Source organism: Schistocerca gregaria, unplaced genomic scaffold (assembly GCF_023897955.1).
Source record: "Schistocerca gregaria isolate iqSchGreg1 unplaced genomic scaffold, iqSchGreg1.2 ptg000473l, whole genome shotgun sequence".
Lineage (NCBI taxonomy): Eukaryota > Metazoa > Arthropoda > Insecta > Orthoptera > Acrididae > Schistocerca > Schistocerca gregaria.
The window spans coordinates 243,247-259,711 of NW_026061886.1; the positions used below are offsets into that span (position 1 = coordinate 243,247).

At 54.1% G+C, this 16,465-nt stretch overlaps 4 protein-coding genes and 1 long non-coding RNA gene across 7 annotated transcripts; 4 read left to right on the forward strand and 1 right to left on the reverse strand.

Annotated features, from left to right (window-relative positions):
- The first annotated feature begins 247 nt into the window (after nucleotides 1–247).
- LOC126313392 (proteasomal ATPase-associated factor 1-like) lies at nucleotides 248–1,781 on the forward strand. Its single transcript, XM_049992338.1, has 2 exons — nucleotides 248–375; nucleotides 438–1,781. Exons 1-2 carry the CDS (start codon nucleotides 291–293, stop codon nucleotides 1,508–1,510), a joined length of 1,158 nt encoding a protein of 385 aa, XP_049848295.1. The 5' UTR covers nucleotides 248–290; the 3' UTR covers nucleotides 1,511–1,781.
- Nucleotides 1,483–2,012, reverse strand: LOC126313393 (uncharacterized). Its single transcript, XR_007555122.1, has 3 exons — nucleotides 1,927–2,012; nucleotides 1,805–1,844; nucleotides 1,483–1,735 (listed from the first exon to the last, which is right to left on the reverse strand). It is a non-coding gene; the product is annotated as an uncharacterized LOC126313393 (long non-coding RNA).
- Nucleotides 2,013–2,284: 272 nt separating this feature from the next.
- On the forward strand, nucleotides 2,285–5,204 carry LOC126313394 (uncharacterized). 3 transcript variants are annotated; one of them, XM_049992342.1, is made up of 5 exons: nucleotides 2,285–3,938; nucleotides 4,069–4,160; nucleotides 4,259–4,354; nucleotides 4,433–4,612; nucleotides 4,688–5,204. In XM_049992342.1, the coding sequence occupies exons 2-5, from the start codon at nucleotides 4,102–4,104 to the stop codon at nucleotides 5,190–5,192; spliced, it is 840 nt and encodes a 279-aa protein (XP_049848299.1). In that variant the 5' UTR covers nucleotides 2,285–3,938; nucleotides 4,069–4,101; the 3' UTR covers nucleotides 5,193–5,204. The 3 variants fall into 3 exon arrangements, with proteins under 3 accessions (XP_049848299.1, XP_049848296.1, XP_049848297.1); XM_049992340.1 differs by having other exon boundaries at nucleotides 2,289–3,938; nucleotides 4,007–4,160; XM_049992339.1 differs by having other exon boundaries at nucleotides 4,069–4,354.
- Nucleotides 5,205–13,261: 8,057 nt separating this feature from the next.
- On the forward strand, nucleotides 13,262–16,453 carry LOC126313328 (uncharacterized). The gene is made up of 3 exons (XM_049992280.1): nucleotides 13,262–13,726; nucleotides 13,793–15,990; nucleotides 16,052–16,453. The coding sequence occupies exons 1-2, from the start codon at nucleotides 13,599–13,601 to the stop codon at nucleotides 15,798–15,800; spliced, it is 2,136 nt and encodes a 711-aa protein (XP_049848237.1). The 5' UTR covers nucleotides 13,262–13,598; the 3' UTR covers nucleotides 15,801–15,990; nucleotides 16,052–16,453.
- Nucleotides 15,859–16,345, forward strand: LOC126313407 (thiol-disulfide oxidoreductase ResA-like). The gene is made up of 2 exons (XM_049992353.1): nucleotides 15,859–15,985; nucleotides 16,071–16,345. Exons 1-2 carry the CDS (start codon nucleotides 15,859–15,861, stop codon nucleotides 16,343–16,345), a joined length of 402 nt encoding a protein of 133 aa, XP_049848310.1.
- Nucleotides 16,454–16,465: the final 12 nt, after the last annotated feature.

Consider the following 16,465-nt stretch of genomic DNA (forward strand, 5'->3'; position numbering starts at 1 on the left):
TATATGTCGCGCGCGCGAAGTCGCATGCCCTTCTTCCGAAAGCGGTGCGCAGGGTACCCCTTCTCCACCATCTTTTCCTGCCTCGAGCCGACGGTCTCAGCTCGCCTCTCTCGCCCATCGCTCCGGTCTAGCGAACACGAACTCGCCTTCGTCGTTTAAAAGAAAAATGCCTCTGGCCTTCTCGCGCAGCGCGACTTTTTTTTGTGCTAAAAAAAAAAACAAATGCTCTCGCCTCAGTCGCATTGCCTAGGGGACCTCTTTCTCAATTGGGCGCTCTCCTTCGTCGCACCATGAACTCACCATTCATTAGGGTCCAACATGACTGGTACAAGACCAAGTCCGGGGAAAAGTTCTGGGTGAATGTCATCACAGAAGGTACACACACTCTTCCGAGTTGCCTCTCTCCCCCGCTACGTCGACCTAATGCAATCTTGAAGACGGAAGCGTATACGGATCTGCGACGGTACTGGGAGACCAAATTTTGTCCACGCCAGAGGCCATGAGATGCGCCGAGGTTGGCGGAGACGGCGGCCTTCGCTCTCTGAAAGTCTCGTACAAGACCACTCACTCAGCGCTGGAGTGGACCGTCCTGTCCCCCTCCCGACGGCTCAGGAACATGGAGAACCGCAGAATGCACTTCGTTGACGTCTCGAGCGACGGGAGCCTCAGAATCCAATCACACGACGATGGATACGTCGGCGTCTTTCGAGAAAAAGAACAACGCGCCATAAGGGAACTGACGGGCGCTCACGCGGGAACGGTTTACGTGTCCAAGTTCTTCCCGTCCGGAAAAGTCGCGTTGACGGCAGGAATGGACACAAAAATACGCATTTGGGACCTCGTCAACTTCGATGACGAACAGGACAAAGAGTGCGCCGCCACGCTGTGTAAACAGCATACCCAGGCAATCCTCTCAGTGGACATCCTGGGCAAAGGAAGGCGTATCGCCTCGGGCTCAAGAGACGGTACGGCGATCGTTTGGGACATCCCGACCCAAAAGTCGGCCGTTCGGCTAGAACCAGACGCGGGTGCGGTCAATTGGGTGTCCTGGCTCTCGTCGAACCCGAACAGCCATTCGGACAGCGCCATAATTGCTTTGTCGTGCGAGAGCCAAAGTGTGTGCCTCTTCGACGTTAACGGCGGCAAAAAAAAAATTGTGTCAATGCGCACCGATGACGCCGCCAACGTCTGTACAGGGCTTGATGATCACCTTCTAGCCGTGGGCACCCACTCCGGACAAGTATTAACATGGGACCTGCGCCACCTAGACTCACCGATATCCACATTTCGCGCCTCAAAAGGCCCCGTGACGGCCGTAAGTCCTTGCTCCGACCAAAAATTAGCTGTCGCCACGCACGACGCTGTCTCTGTACACAGCCCCACTGCCTCGCCAAGCACGTTCGCCACGCTGCTCTCCTGCTCGCAGTACCCTACCTATACCGTCTCCACCCACCAGAACGTAATCTATACTGGCGGACTAGATGGTGTACTCTATGTATTCGTTTATTAAGAAAGAGTAACACACATTACATCGCTTAGTGGGCGTTGCATTCGCATCTTCCAGGCTTACATTCGCAATTCTGGACACCGCCACTCTCATCTCTGGAGCATCCACACGAACTCTTGACGCATTTGGGGTCACCACAGCGATCTCCCGGTTTACATTCGCACTTCTCACATTTGCATTGGTTCATTGACGCCTCTTTGCCGCAGCATCCACTTCGTTGGCAGCAAGCTTCGTACATGTGCACGTGTCAGTAAAAAATTCGCACGCCCCCTCAGAACTGCATAGGCGTGCACGTACTGTTCGCCATACCCTTTGCGCCACAGCTCCTGTTTGATTCCTAGAAAAGACGTAGCTCGAGTCAACCTCAATCCCTATCTATCCGCCCGAAGCATTAAAAATGCACGCTGACCTACACGTACGTCTGACATGGTATAAAATTTTGTTCTTTCACGGTTTACTCAAAAACACTGAATGCCTTATCAACCGCCTTCTAAAAAATAATCTAAAGTGAGATGTTTACACACGCGAGACAGATTCACAAACACAAAAAAAACTGTTTCGAAATCCCTACGCTCGCTCTATGTAAGCGTATTCGCCCGAATGTAGGACCGCGATAACTCCTTCTAAGAATCGTAGAAAGCATGAATTATTACGTAATATTACACGTTTGTGAAGATGTACATCTCTCAAACTGTGCTTTTTCTTTTTTTTTGGGATTGAGACACAATGTGTAGTGTCATGATGTCAACATCTGCTGCAAATTTCTGGAAACTTCAGTCACAATCTACCATGGCTCCGAATTGAGCCGTCGTCTCGTTGCGGGCCGCCTCTATCGAAACTGGGCCCTTTTTTGTCAACGTCGAAGGCGCCCATGTCTGTGACGATCCGAGAAACGACGCCAACCCTGGTAAGACACTAACTGTAATTTTCTATAATTTTGACATTTTTGTTTGTGGTGGCGCGACCTGTGACAACAACCGTGACATGAGAGAAACTCGATATCAAATCCATCGCGCCTCCAGGACCCTTTATGCTCCGTCTAGCAATGGTCCAATTAGACAAGTCACTGCGGTATCTGGGGACTTACAGTGCGTCCAATAATGGCCATGTTGATGTGAGAACCGCGAATTATGCCAAGAGAATTAGCGCTGTTAAAAGTTGAAGGCCCGGGAAACGACCGTCTTGGGCTCCTTTCTGGCGTCGACGGTGTCTCCGTCTCGCTCTTTGGGAGTGCGGACCTCCCATTCTCAGAAGTCCACTCTCGCTTTGAAAGCTGATATCAGCCTTCTCGGCAACGTATTAGAGGACAAACGTGAGCATGCCTATGCCCCTAGACTACGGGGCGTGCATCGCTTCAGTTCGAACGCGGTACGCCGAGCGATCAACTGACGCTTCGTAGAATTCGGTACAACCTTTTGATCTCTATAGAGAAACATATCGCGACAGACCGGTTTCGCTTCCACGAGCGTGGCGCACATACACTCCTGGAAGATGAGCCTGATCTGGGTGCATGATGCCGTTGCCGACAATTTCCTCTACTTCGACGATGGTTACGTTTGCTGCGGCGGCCGTGACCGGGTTAGATTTTTTGACTGTGTATCTAGACTGCGAGGTTCCTTGTTCATCAGACCTCTACGCCCTTATCAAAGCGTAGTCCCCCGACATATCCGTTTCCAGGAGGTGTTTTTGTCCGCAAAACTCTCGCAGTTCGCGAGACGTCGACAAGACGTGAGGAAAACCGTCCTAGTCGTGCTTGATGACCCAATCTCCTTTTTCGACAAGTGCACCGGACACCGGTAAGCGTGTAGAGCGCGGGAATTCCAGCGCCCCGGACAAATATTGGCGAGAAGCCTCTCCGTTCTCTCCTGAATGGCTCAACGTATAAGGCGTTTAATTAGACCGTTTTTCAAAATAGGGCTCGAACCCGGATTTTCCGCTCCGCAGTTATTCGAGACGATGGTTAACCTTTCCGGGGTTTTCAGAGCGTTTGACAGACTCTCTGGAGCGCTACGAATGCCGAGTCTGTCAACTAGCCTTGACAGAGTACAGGAGAACAAACTGTAACAGTGGAAGGGAAAAAAAGCCGTCGACCTCTCTCTCTCTCTTGACGCGCTATCTTCACGGACTGCATGTCAAGACGCTTCGCATATACAAGGTGCCTTCATCTTCTATGTTTTCCGGGGCCACTTCTATCCGGTCGAACACCTTGGTTGCACGGCCAGCCGTCGCCCAGATGTGCGGTCGACCAGAACGAAGATGCTTCAGTGTCCTGGCGGACATGGCTGCCATCGTGCGCAAGCGAGGGCGCTAATTTTTCCGTCATCCAGAGCAGGTCAGACGAAAAATGTTTTTTTCTTTTTTCTTTTTATTGGGAAGAGAAGGATTGGAACAGCCGTAACCACTCAAACGGGATTCGATGGCTTTGAAATCCGTACGTATGAGACATGCACTTCAGAAAAAAAGGTGTATCGCTTCATAAACTATTAACTATACTTTAAGATATTTTGCATTTGTTTGCCGAGTTTGTAACCTGTCATCTCGCGACGTCTTAAATGTCCAAGGTATTGATAGAAGTTCCATAGAGTGCCTCAGCCATGTCCTTGTTGGCCTGTTTCTTGCAGCAGCTGGACGGAACGAATATCGCAGTACAAACGTAAGTGTGAGCGTGTTGTCGACAGCGAAGAGACAGCTTTGCGGAGGTGTTCTGTACACATTGCTAATAATAGACGTGTTTGCGATGGGAATAAGTAGAAGATGTTACATGCACGGCGGTCTGATCTACCAGCTCACCAAAGAGTTTGCACAGAAGATACAGAAAATCAAAAAAAAGAATAGGCAGTCTTCAGAGTACGTGCATTTTCCCGCCTCTGACATAACAGCCATTCTGGCCAGCGAGTGTTGCGTTTTCTGACGGTCGAAAAACAGTGATGGGTCGGTGTCGGTATTTATGGGACCCAGCAGGCCAGACTTGTGCAACGGGAAGCTTGTCGTTTCTCACTACTTCGAAGTTACATATTGTTTTTTTTCTGATATGTACATTGGGGTGATACACCACGCGGACGGTAACCCATTCGTGCCGGACGTTCATTTGGCGAAGGTGAAGTCGTACGTTTTTTTCTTTTTTGTGCGAATGAAAGACAAAGGTCCAGGGGTGGTTGACGTTTTTTTGGCGCAAAAAAGTTGTCTCGTTAGTGTCATGAAGGCCGAGAAGTTCAAGATCGACGAACTGGCCCGCAAGTACACAGACGTGGTTCTCATGCTCGAGAGGTTGATGAGAGAGAGCTGGCCGGATGCTTCGTGGGTGACGTCTAAGCCGAAGGAGGTGGACAATTTGGTGTTTGACAAGATATTTTCTTTCGAGTTCGAGATGCCCAAGGGGTCTTTGGAGCAGCGGAAAGGGAGAGAAGAGAGGCAGGCGGATTTTCCGTTGGAGCTGTTCGAGGTGAATTTGCCGAATGAGGCGGAGTTTGGTGGTGCTGTCGACTTGCAGGACTACGTGGTGGGCTCTAAGTCTGAGAATTGCATTGGTGCTGAGGAGACGGGCGCGAGTGACCAGGATACCCAGAGGGGAAGGAAGTTCAAGAGCATGAGGGTGAGGAGGCGGTTGTCGAAGAACGTGCCGGCTGCCTTGAGCCGGAATTCGGTGGACACCGAGACCGTTAAGCAAATGAAGGACTATTGTTGAGGGTATGGGCGCGGCGACGGCTGTGGTGATTTTTTTTTTGTGGGTGTGCTTGTGGATGGAAGAGGGTTTGGGGGGGGGTGCGGCGAGGGGCGGGTGAAATGAGGAGGAGACGGGGGGCGAGGTCGGAGGTGGGGGGGGGGTTTGATGTGCGCGGCGTTTTTTTTTTTTTTCGTGTATAAGGAGAGAGGTCGAAAAGTTTTTTTTCTGGTGTACGGTTTTTGGCGCAGATAGAGTGGTATTTTTCATTGCTGTGAGTTGGCGTTTGGCTTGCGGCAGCTGCGGTGGTGCTGCACAGGTGGTTGAGCGTACGTGGGGTGAGTGGCGAGGGAGAGAGGGAGCGGGTGGGTGTGGTGGAGGTTGGGGGGGGGGCGAGAGCGATTTTTTTTTTTTTTTTTTTTACGATATGCGTGCGTGGGTTATTTTTTTAAAGGCAGAGAGCCGGTTTTTGACAGGTTGAGCAGTGTACGCGATGTATATTTACCAGGTGACGGTGAGCCGCGCGACGTCGGTGAAGAAGGCGCTGACGGGGAACTTCATCAGTGCCCGCGATTTGTGCTTGGTGATTTGGTATGTGTGGCGCAGAGGGGAGGGGGGGTCGCAGCAGGGTACTGACGTGCGTTGAGAACGGGGGGGGTTGTAGCAAGTCGACGAGGATAGAGATATGTGACGTGACGCCGGAGGGGCTGGTGCCGCTGCTGGACATGCCGGTGTACGGTCGCGTGGCGACGATGGAGTTTTTTCGCCCCAAGAACGAGGAGAAGGACTTGTTGTTTTTCACGACAGAGGATTTCAATTTTTGCGTGGTGGCGTACGACGCGGAGAGGGGGTCGATCGTGACGAGGGCGAGGGGGAGCATTAGGGACCGGAACGGGTTTTTGGCGGAGTTGGGGAACATGAGTGCGATTGACCCGGAGTGCCGGATGATAGGGCTGCATTTTTACGAGGGCTTGTTCAAGGTGATACCGATAGACGGGAGGGGGCACTTGCAGCAGGCGTACAACATAAGGATGGAGGAGTTGCAGGTGTTGGACATGAAGTTTTTGCACGGGTACTCGAGGCCGACGATAGTGATATTGTACCAGGACCAGAGGGAGATGAGGCATGTGAAGACGTACGAGGTGGGCTTGAGAGACAAGGAGTTCATGGAGGGGCCGTGGAATTTGCCGAACGTGGAGGCGGGGGCGTCGGTGCTGATAGCGCTGCCGCTGCCGTTGAGGGGGGTGATAGTGGTGGGCGAGCAGTCGATAATATACTACAACGGGACGAACACCAGGAGTTTGGCGATGAAGCAGTTGGTGATTAAGGCGTGGGGGGCGATAGACGCGATGTACCACCGCATATTGTTGGGTGATTTTTTGGGCAGGTTGTGGTTGTTGGTGTTGTTGGTGGACGAGGAGGGGGCGGTGATAAGGGACATGAAGTTGGAGTTGTTGACGGAGACATCGTGCGCGTCGGCGATTTTGTATTTGGACAATGGGGTGGTGTTCATAGGTTCGAGCGTGGGGGATTCGCAGTTGATAAGGTTGGAGTCGGTGAAGGATCCGGAGACTGGGTACGTGAGGTTGTTGGAGACGTACACGAACTTGGGTCCGATTTTGGACATGAGCGTGGTGTCGGGGAGACAGGGGAGGACGCAGATAGTGTCGTGCAGTGGGATATTCAAGGACGGGAGTTTGCGGGTGATTCGCAGCGGGATAGGCGTGAACGAGCACGCGCAGGTGGAGGCGAGGGGCATAAGGGGGTTGTGGTCGTTTGGGGGGGGGGGGTATGAGAGGTGCTTGGTGATGTCGTACGTGGGGGAGACGAGGGCGTTGAGGGTGATGGGGGAGGAGTTGGAGGAGGTGAGGGTGCGGGGGTTGGACGGGGAGAGGCAGACGGTGTACGCGGGGGGGGTGGGGGAGGAGGAGGGGAGGTACTTGCTGCAGGCGACGTCGGAGGGGGTGTTCGTGATAGACATAGAGGGGGGGGTGAGGAGGGGTGAGTGGAGGCCGAGGGAGGGGGGCAGGGTGGACGTGTGCGCGGCGAGGAGGAGTTGGGTGGTGGTGGGAGCGGGTTCGGCGTTGTACTTGTTGAGGGTGGGGGGGGGGGGGGGAGGTGAGAGAGGAGAGCGGCACGAGGTTGGAGCACGAGGTGTCGTGCGCGAGCGTGGACTGTTTGGAGGAGTTGGGCGCGAGTGGAGAGGAGAGTGGGAGGTGGTATGTGTCGGTGGGGTTGTGGGGAGAGATAAGCGTGAGGATATTCGCGGTGCCGGATTTGCGGGAGATATGGAGGGAGTCGCTGGGGGGGGAGACGTTGCCGAGGTCGGTGGTGATGGTGACGTTGGAGGGGTTGCATTATTTTTTCGCGGCGCTGGGAGACGGGCACGTGATAAGTTATGTGTTCGTGCAGAGGGGGGAGGGGGAGGACGCGCCGTTGCTGTCGGGAAGGAAGAAGATATCGCTGGGGTCGCACCCGGTGGTGCTGAGTTTGTTTTCGGCGAGGGGGTCGTGGAACGTGTTTGCGTGCGGAGACAGGCCGACGGTGATATATAGCAGGAACCGCAAGATTTCGTACTCGATGGTGAACATGGGCGAGGTGAACTGCGTGGCGATGGTGGACTCGAGGTCGTTCCCGGACTCGCTGGCGTTCGCGACGGACGAGTCGCTGGTGGTGGGGACGATAGACGAGATTCAGAAGTTGCACATTAGGACGGTTCCGCTGGGAGAGATGGCGCGTCGGATCAGCCACCAGCCGAGCACGCGCACGTTCCTGCTGTCGACGGTGCGCTACGAGTGCGACGAGAGCGCGGGAGAGGAGACGGAGTGGCACGCGCTGAAGCTGATAGACGACGCGAGTTTCGAGTTGCTGGACACGATAAAGCTCGAGAGGAACGAGTTGGGCGAGTCGATAGTGAGCCTGGCGTTCGTGGGTGAGAGTCAGTTCCACTACGTGGTGGGGACGGGGTACGCGATTCCGAACGAGAGCGAGCCGACGAAGGGGCGAATTCTGGTGCTGCGCGTGGAGAACCGCAAGTTGTGTCTGGAGGCGGAGGCGAGCACGAGCGGGGCGGTGTATTGCCTGGATGCGTTCAACGGGAAGCTGCTGGCGGGGATCGCGTCGAAGGTGATTCTGTTCAACTGGAGCCAGACGAACGAGGGGACGAAGGACCTGAAAATTGAGTGCGAACACGGGAACCACGTGCACGTGCTGTGCATTGCGTCTCGGGGCGACCTGATTCTGGCGGGCGACCTGATTCGCAGCGTGGTGGTGCTGGTGTACAAGCCGGTGGACGGGCGCATAGAGCAGCTGGCGAGCGACCCGAGGCCGCACTGGATCATTGCGCTGGCGATCCTGAACGAGTCGAACTACCTGGTGTCGGAGAACTACCTGAACCTGCTGGCGTTCCGCCGCGACACGAGTTCGGCTTGCGAGGACGAGCGCGAGCGACTGGCGCTGGGCGGGTGCTACCACCTGGGGGACCAGCCGAACGTGTTCCGCCACGGGTCGATCACGATGAAGCTGCCGGACAGCGACTCGCTGGACATTCAGACGGTGATTTACGGGACTTTGTCGGGCAGCATTGGCGTGATAGCGCTGCTCCCCGAGCGGCTGTTTTTGTCGCTGCAGGAGCTGCAGGACGGGATCAACTCGGTGGTCAAGGGCATCGGCGGACTCTCGCACTCGGACTGGCGCAGCTTCAAGAACGACCGGAAGACGCAGAAGTCCTTCAACTTCATCGACGGGGACCTGATCGAGAGCGTCCTGGAGCTGTCCAGGGAGGAGCAGCAGCAGATCGCCGACGTTTTACACACCGACGTCGACGACATGATACGCAAGATCGAGATGATCTCTCAAGCCACTCACTAAGGCGGCGCCTCTCGCCGGCGCGCGCGTTTGGAAAAGCCAAGTAAATTTTCGATGTGAACGTTAATTTATTATTTTTATTATTTGGCGGAGGGGGGGGAAGAGGGGCGCGCCGAGCCGGGGCGTCAAAGCGGACGGGAGGCCATTGGGAACATCCAGGACTCCGAGTCCAGGGACTGGGCTCGGGTTCGCAGAGAGCTTTGGAGTTCCGCGGCGAGGTCTGGAGGAGAGGGGTTCAGAACGCGGGTCCACGCCTCGTTTGGCAAAGGGGGGGAGAGGACTGGCACGGACCTTCTTTCACTTTGAGCACCTCGTATTCGGTAGGCAAAAGGAGAAGCTCCTTCAGTATGAGGTCCTTGAGCGACGCCTGGTGGCCGACTGGAGGGGGAAACGGACGAGTCAGGGATCTTCGAGCGAGAAGTTGGAGCAAATCCGCAAAAAAAACAGGTTTTGTGCTGTACCGGGTTGGGAGGAAGAGGGGTGATGATCGAGGGAGGGTTTCTGCAGGGTGAACGGTTTGAGGTTGTTGGAGCCGTGGCTGCGACTCATCCTTATTTTGCGGGGTGTCGCGAGGCTCGTAGATTGAGTTGGTTGGCTCTGTTCGCGACAGTACAGACGAATAGAGTCAGTGTTTTCTGACAGATTAGATTTTTTTTTTTTTTTTCCTCCTTGGCAGGTGGGGTTTATTTGAGCAGTGCGCAGCGAATTGGATACAGTGTTTTTTTTTTGGCAGATCAGATTTTTTTTTTCCTCCTTGGCAGGTGGGGTCTATTTGAGCAGTGCACAACGAATAGAGTTGGGCATAGTGTTTTTTGACAAATCAGATTTTTTTTTCCTCCTCAGCAGGCGAGGTTTATTTGAGCAGCGCACAACGAATTCGATATAGTGTCTCTTTTTTCGACAGATCAGGTTTTTTTTTCCTCCTTGGCAGGTGGGGTCTATTTGAGCAGTGCACAACGAATAGAGTTGGGCATAGTGTTTTTTGACAAATCAGATTTTTTTTTCTCCTCAGCAGGCGAGGTTTATTTGAGCAGCACACAACGAATTCGATATAGTGTCTCTTTTTTCGACAGATCAGGTTTTTTTTTCCTCCTTGGCAGGTGGGGTTTATTTGAGCAGTGCGCAGCGAATTGGATACAGTGTTTTTTTTTTTGGCAGATCGGATTTTTTTTTCCTCCTTGGCAGGTGGGGTTTATTTGAGCAGTGCGCAGCGAATTGGATACAGTGTTTTTTTTTTGGCAGATCAGATTTTTTTTTTCCTCCTTGGCAGGTGGGGTCTATTTGAGCAGTGCACAACGAATAGAGTTGGGCATAGTGTTTTTTGACAAATCAGATTTTTTTTTTCTCCTCAGCAGGCGAGGTTTATTTGAGCAGCGCACAACGAATTCGATATAGTGTCTCTTTTTTCGACAGATCAGGTTTTTTTTTTCCTCCTTGGCAGGTGGGGTTTATTTGAGCAGTGCGCAGCGAATTGGATATAGCGTCTTTTTTTTTTTTTTGACAGATCGGATTTTTTTTTTCCTCCTTGGCAGGTGGGATTTATTTGAGCAGTGCACAACGAATAGAGTTGGGCATAGTGTTTTTTGACAAATCAGATTTTTTTTTTTTTTTCTCCTCAGCAGGCGAGGTTTATTTGAGCAGCGCACAACGAATTGGATATAGCGTCTTTTTTTTTTTTTTGACAGATCGGATTTTTTTTCCCCCTCAGCAGGCGGGATTTATTTGAGCAGTGCACACCGAGCCGTGGTGTCGGATTTGCGCAGTTGCTTTGTCGAGGTCGCGTCGATGTTGAGTCTTGCCGTTCGTTGCGCCGCGTCTCGAGGCAGCGCTTCGGCGCTGAAGGCGCGCGTCGAGTTCGATGGGCGTTCTTCCGTTTCGGAGGGGCGCGGCGGCGCAGTTTCTGGGCCGCGCCGAGCATCGCGGTCGGTTCGAGTCCCGCCGCCGCGCGCCGGCGACCGGAGCCGGCGCCTGCTGATGAGCGCGCGTCCCGAGTCGAGGGACAGGCCGGTCAAGCGGGCGCCCAGACACAGCGAATCGAGGTGGTCTAGGGGGCCCTCGGCGAAGAGAGACGAGATGCCTTTTCCGGGCGACAGCGAGGCGCAAATCGAGAAGGAGCTAGATCAGTTCAACGAGAGAATGCTGAAGGAAATTGGTCCGGAAAAGTGGGAGGCATTTTTGATCACTGCGTACCGCGAATTCAAGTACACAGAAGTCGTGTTTGCCTATGAGGCGATGTGTGGCCGCGAAATCAGGAAGACAGAGATGTCGGACATGTACACGGCCTCGTTGGAGCAGTTGGGGTCCAGAGATCAGAGCATCGTTGATTGCTACGAGTCGATGAAGGCGCAGTGCGTACCGATGACGCCGGCGGCCTATGCGAGGGCGATGAGGGCGTACACGCGCTTGGGCAGGCACAAAATGGCCCTCGACGTGTACGAACACGTTTTGAGCATCGGAGTGCAAGGAACAACTGAGTTGTACTACTGTCTGCTATCGATGTATGCAAAGTTCTTCCCAGAAGACCTGTCACTGTTTGAGGAAGCGGTCAAGCACATCGGGAGCTCCATGAACCGCGTGCTCCTCGAGCGCATTCTGCTCCATTATTCTAACATTCAGCGCCAAGACATGGTCCTGCGCACGTACAAGGAATTCGTGGAAGGCGGGCACGTCAACCCCGGACGCATTACCTATTGCATCATGGCCGAGATGATGTTTTCGCAGGGCAGAGCCGACAAGGCACTCGAGTTCGTCCGCAGGCTCGATGACCTGTCCCTCGCTCCGCGGTCCCAGACTTACAACGCAATCATCAAGCACCTGTTATCCGCTGACGACACCGCGCGCGCCGACAAACGATTTCGAGAATTCAGACAGTCGACTCGGTATGTACCCAATTTGGACCTCTATAAGCTGTTCATCAACCACTACCTCGACCGACGCGAATTCAGCAAGATCCCCGGCGTCCTCTCTGACCTGACGGCCGACGACCTGCCCCTCGACCGAGAAATGCTGGAAATGGCGCTGTTGACTTGGTACTATATCGGCAATGCCAACTCGTTCTTTGACACTTTTTCCGCCATGCTCGAGCGGCAAATAATGCCATCTCGCCACTTCTATTCAAAACGCCTCGAACTGGTCTCCCGACAGACCCCCACCAATCCCTTCCTCCTCATGAGAGAGTACGAGTACATGATTCAGGTCGGCATCACACCCACCGAGCAAGACATCCGCATCATCATGTCGAGCTTCTACGCCAACAACCGACCCGACCTCGCCTACGAATTCTCCGTCGACGAAATGCCCAAGTGGAACCTCTCCCTCCGCCCCTCCGACTACACCCTCCTCCTTCGTTCCTGGCTCTCTGTGGGCTCCGCATCCGATTTCTTCGACACCTGGGAACGCTACCTCGCGTCCGACCTGTCCCTCCTCGAAGCCGAACCCTTCGTCCTCGCCATCCAGGCGTGCTTCCGCTTCGGACTCCCCGACCGAGCCCTAGAACTCTGGACCACTCTGCGTCAACACCTCTCTCAAGGACAACTCAAACTAGACGAACTCCAAACCCCTAGACTCATGGAATGCTTCTCCACCCTCTCCGGCACCAACTCCCTGTCCCCCCTTCAAGACCTCTACGAAATCCAATGCAAAAACAACCCGCAGGCACTCACCCTCGACTCCTTCGAAATCCTCATCAACGCCTTCAGTCGAGACCACCCGGACCGCTCCCTCTCCTATTTCCGCTCCATGCAAGAAGACCACAACATCCCGGCCAGCGCAGCCATCTACCATTCCCTCCTCTCCGCCCTCTCGTCCCAGACCCAAAACAAACGCTCCAACGACCTCTTCGCAGAAGTCATCGCTCTCGCCACCCGCGCCTCCTTCGACCTCTCCATCCAACCTCTCCAAACCTCCCTCGTCAGCGTGTTCCTGCTCTGCTTCATCAAGCACGGCAACCACGCCCTCTTCTCTCAAGCGCTCGTCTGGTTCCGACACGTCCATCAACTCCCCGCCCCCCACCTCGACTTCAAGCAATGCACCCTCCTGCGCAAGTGGATCCGCACCCTCTCCCGCGAAAACTCGGTCCCTGCGCAATTCACCTCCAGAAACCTCACCATCCTGTCCAGGTTCATGCAAGTCGAGCCTCCTCACACCCTCCTCTAGGAGACCCCACTCCCTCGCAAAAAAAAAAAAAAAAAAAAAAAGCGTGCAAACGCGCCCGCCCGTACAAAGCGGGGTCGCGCACGCGCGCGCCCCCATCCATCATCTCCGCACCGAGCACCGCCTCGCGCGCGCCCAGTAACCCTCGTCGGTCGGCGGACCGACAGACACTCCCCTCCCCCCCGCGCACACACAAATTCCAAGGCTGTCGGTTATAAATATTATTTCGTCCGCGCTTTTTTGCAGGCCAAAGCTTCGCCAAAGTCGCTTTTGTGTGCGTGTGGTAGCGCAGCGAGCCGGGTGTCTGCGCGGTCTTCACGAGCTTTCGACGATCGGGCCTGCCGACGAACGCATTTCTTTCTCGCCTGCACGCGCGTCGCACGGGCAGCCCCTCGGCGGGAAGCGAGAGAAATGGATGAATATAAAAAGTTCGATGCTGACCCCTCTCCCAGTCGGACACCCACGGATGGGGAGGACAAGAATGCATCCCATTCGCCGCAGAAGAACCAGAGCTTCTCGCCATTCAGCGAGAATAAAATGTACGTTTTTTTTTTTTTTTCTCTCTCGTCTCGCGCGGTGCGCTAACGAGAGGGCGCTCCGCGAAGCCGGCGCAAGGTGCGGGGCAATGGCAACCCGCTGGGCGACATGATCACGCGGCTATCGAGCAGCGAGATGCTGGCGCTTATAGACCCCGTCTTCAACTCCGAGTCGTTCGATGCAAAACTGTACACTTCTTCTCTGTTCGAGAGCATGCAGATCGCCGAGATTCGTCGCCAGGTGAAGGAAAAGCTGCTGTCCAGCCAGAATCTGGCCGCTCAGCGCCTGCAGAAGAACGTGCATAGCAACTATCCCTTCTTCATAGCCGCGTCCAAAGACATCGCCAAGCTCGACACGGGCGTGCTGGAGCTGAGGAACGGCCTCGGAGAGATCGGGACAGTGTTCACGGGCCTGAGGCGGGTCTCTTTTAACAGCCACAAATTGCTGTTGCAAGAGACAAGTCGCAAGTCTCCTGAGTCGAACAGCCTAGTCAAGGATGTGCATTGGCTCTTGGAGCTGCCGGACGAACTTGACATCTTGATTTCTGAGCGATTGTTCAAGACGGCGGTGGAACAGGTGGAGAAGGCCAACAAACTCAGCAAGTCCCTGCTGCCCGCACTCCGGTACAAGGGGATCAGGGAGCCGCTGGAACAGCGAGTGACGATGCTGTCACAGTCCCTGTTGAAGGAGCTGCGAAACTTGTCACTAAAGAAGACGGAAACTCGAATGATCATCACCTACTTGACGCGCCTGGGATACGCCGAAGCGGCGCAGGAAATCTATTTCAGCACGATCAACAAGAAGATTCGCACAGAAATTTCCAAACTGGCCCCAATAACCGACGGCCATTCGCACATCGAAGAGCTGGCCTACGTCCTGTTCGCGTCCATCGACTCGACCTGTGATGACTTTTTGCACTGCTTCAATGACGACACCTCGGTGGTCTCCGGACTGCTCGTATGGGTAATACGCGTGATACAAAAGTACTCGCAGTTCAAACATAGCACGGACGTGTCGCTCGAAGATCTCGCGTCGCTGGACCAGAGCTTCGACGTCTTTCTGACTCAGTGTCGAATGTTGAAGCACCGGGGCCTGTCAATCGCCTTCTACGTGCGACAAATCTTCCAAAAGCCGCTGGTCGCGGCGAGCAACCAGTTCCGCCAAAAAGTCGAGGACAAACTGGTGGAACTGCTGAGCCAGGAGCCGTGGGAATACGACCGCAGCGAAGACGAGGATCACGCCGATTCTCGCTGCACCGAGAGCTGTCGTTACGTCAACCACATGACCAGAGCCTATCTCGACAGTCTGAAGAACACGCTCAAGTTGGGCCTCGAACACCACTTCCAATTTGTGTACGCGAGTCTAATTCAAAAATATTTTTCGGAGCTGCTTTCGATCGTTCAGACGCACCGAAGGAAACTGGACGATCATCAGCGCGTCGTGCTTTTATCAGACGCCTTCTATCTCTGCGGCGCGGTGTCGGAGACGGTCGACCGCGCGCCCGATCATCTGTTCACCGAACTGAAGGCGTTTCAAAAGTATCTCGGGTTTCAGTGTCGCGAACTAGAGCGGCTGATCGTGACTCTAACGGCCCAAGACATTGTCTACACGTACCTGGAACGCACGAACATCGAGCGCTACCAGGTGGAAGAGGGGTCTCTGAAGAAGAGCGGTGGGCCGTCCAAAAACGCCGTCCAAGTGGTTCAGTACGTGCTAAAAGAACTGAAAGAATTTATGGTCTTTTGGCTCGGCCTGTCAAAAGTGCCAAACATTTTGACAGGCTTGTGGATCCGAATATTCGACGAATGGCACTTGAACTTCTCGGCCGGGGGAGCGCTCGAAGGGGCGGGTCGGTTGAAGTACACGCAGTTTGTGGTGGACGTTTGCTTTTTGCTGGAGGCGGCGCTAAGCGAGGCGAAGAACGGAGAGGAGCTGGAAGAACTGGCGGGTAGGATGCTCGAAGAGAGTGGGTCCTTGTTCGGGGTGGGGGACATAGCCCCTGACGAGCGTTCCGAGCTGAAGATGTGGGCGCAGGACGTGGCGAGGGCCAGTTTGAAGCAAATTGGCATGTATTAAAAAAAAAAGTATGACAGGATGGTGAAGTTTTTATCGGGTCATTTTCATTAGAATTAGAATGTCCGTCGACGCATTTCCGCTTAGCGATTTGATTTACATCAAGGGTTCACCGGTGGACCTCGAGAGCTTGAAGGGGAAGAAGATTGTGGTTTTGGAGTTGTGGGCTACGTGGTGCCCGCCCTGTCGTAAGGTAGGTGGGGGGGGGGTTTTTCGTGTGTGAGTGTGAGGAAAAAAAAAACTCATTTGTTTAGAGCATTCCGCACATTACAGAGGTGGCGTCTCAGTTCCCCGACGTGGTGTTTATAGGGGTGACCAGCGAGGAGGACGTTGAACATGTGAAGAGCTTCGTCGAGCAGATGGGGGAAAAAATGGCATACACGGTGGCAATTGACAACACCAACCGAGTGACGCAGCAGTACATGAATGAGTTTAAGTTATCAGGTATTCCTTGCGCGTTCGTGATAGACTACGATGGGAAGGTGTGCTGGAATGGCCACCCGCTTGAAGACGGGATGGTGGAAACAATCAAGCGAATCAGGCGGTAGGTCAGGAAGAGGGGAGGTCCTCTTTGCCGCCTGATGACGTGTGTGTTTGCATAATAGAACAGATTTAAAAAAAAAAAGTTTTAGAGGGGGGAGGAAGTCACGAATTTATACAGTTTTTAT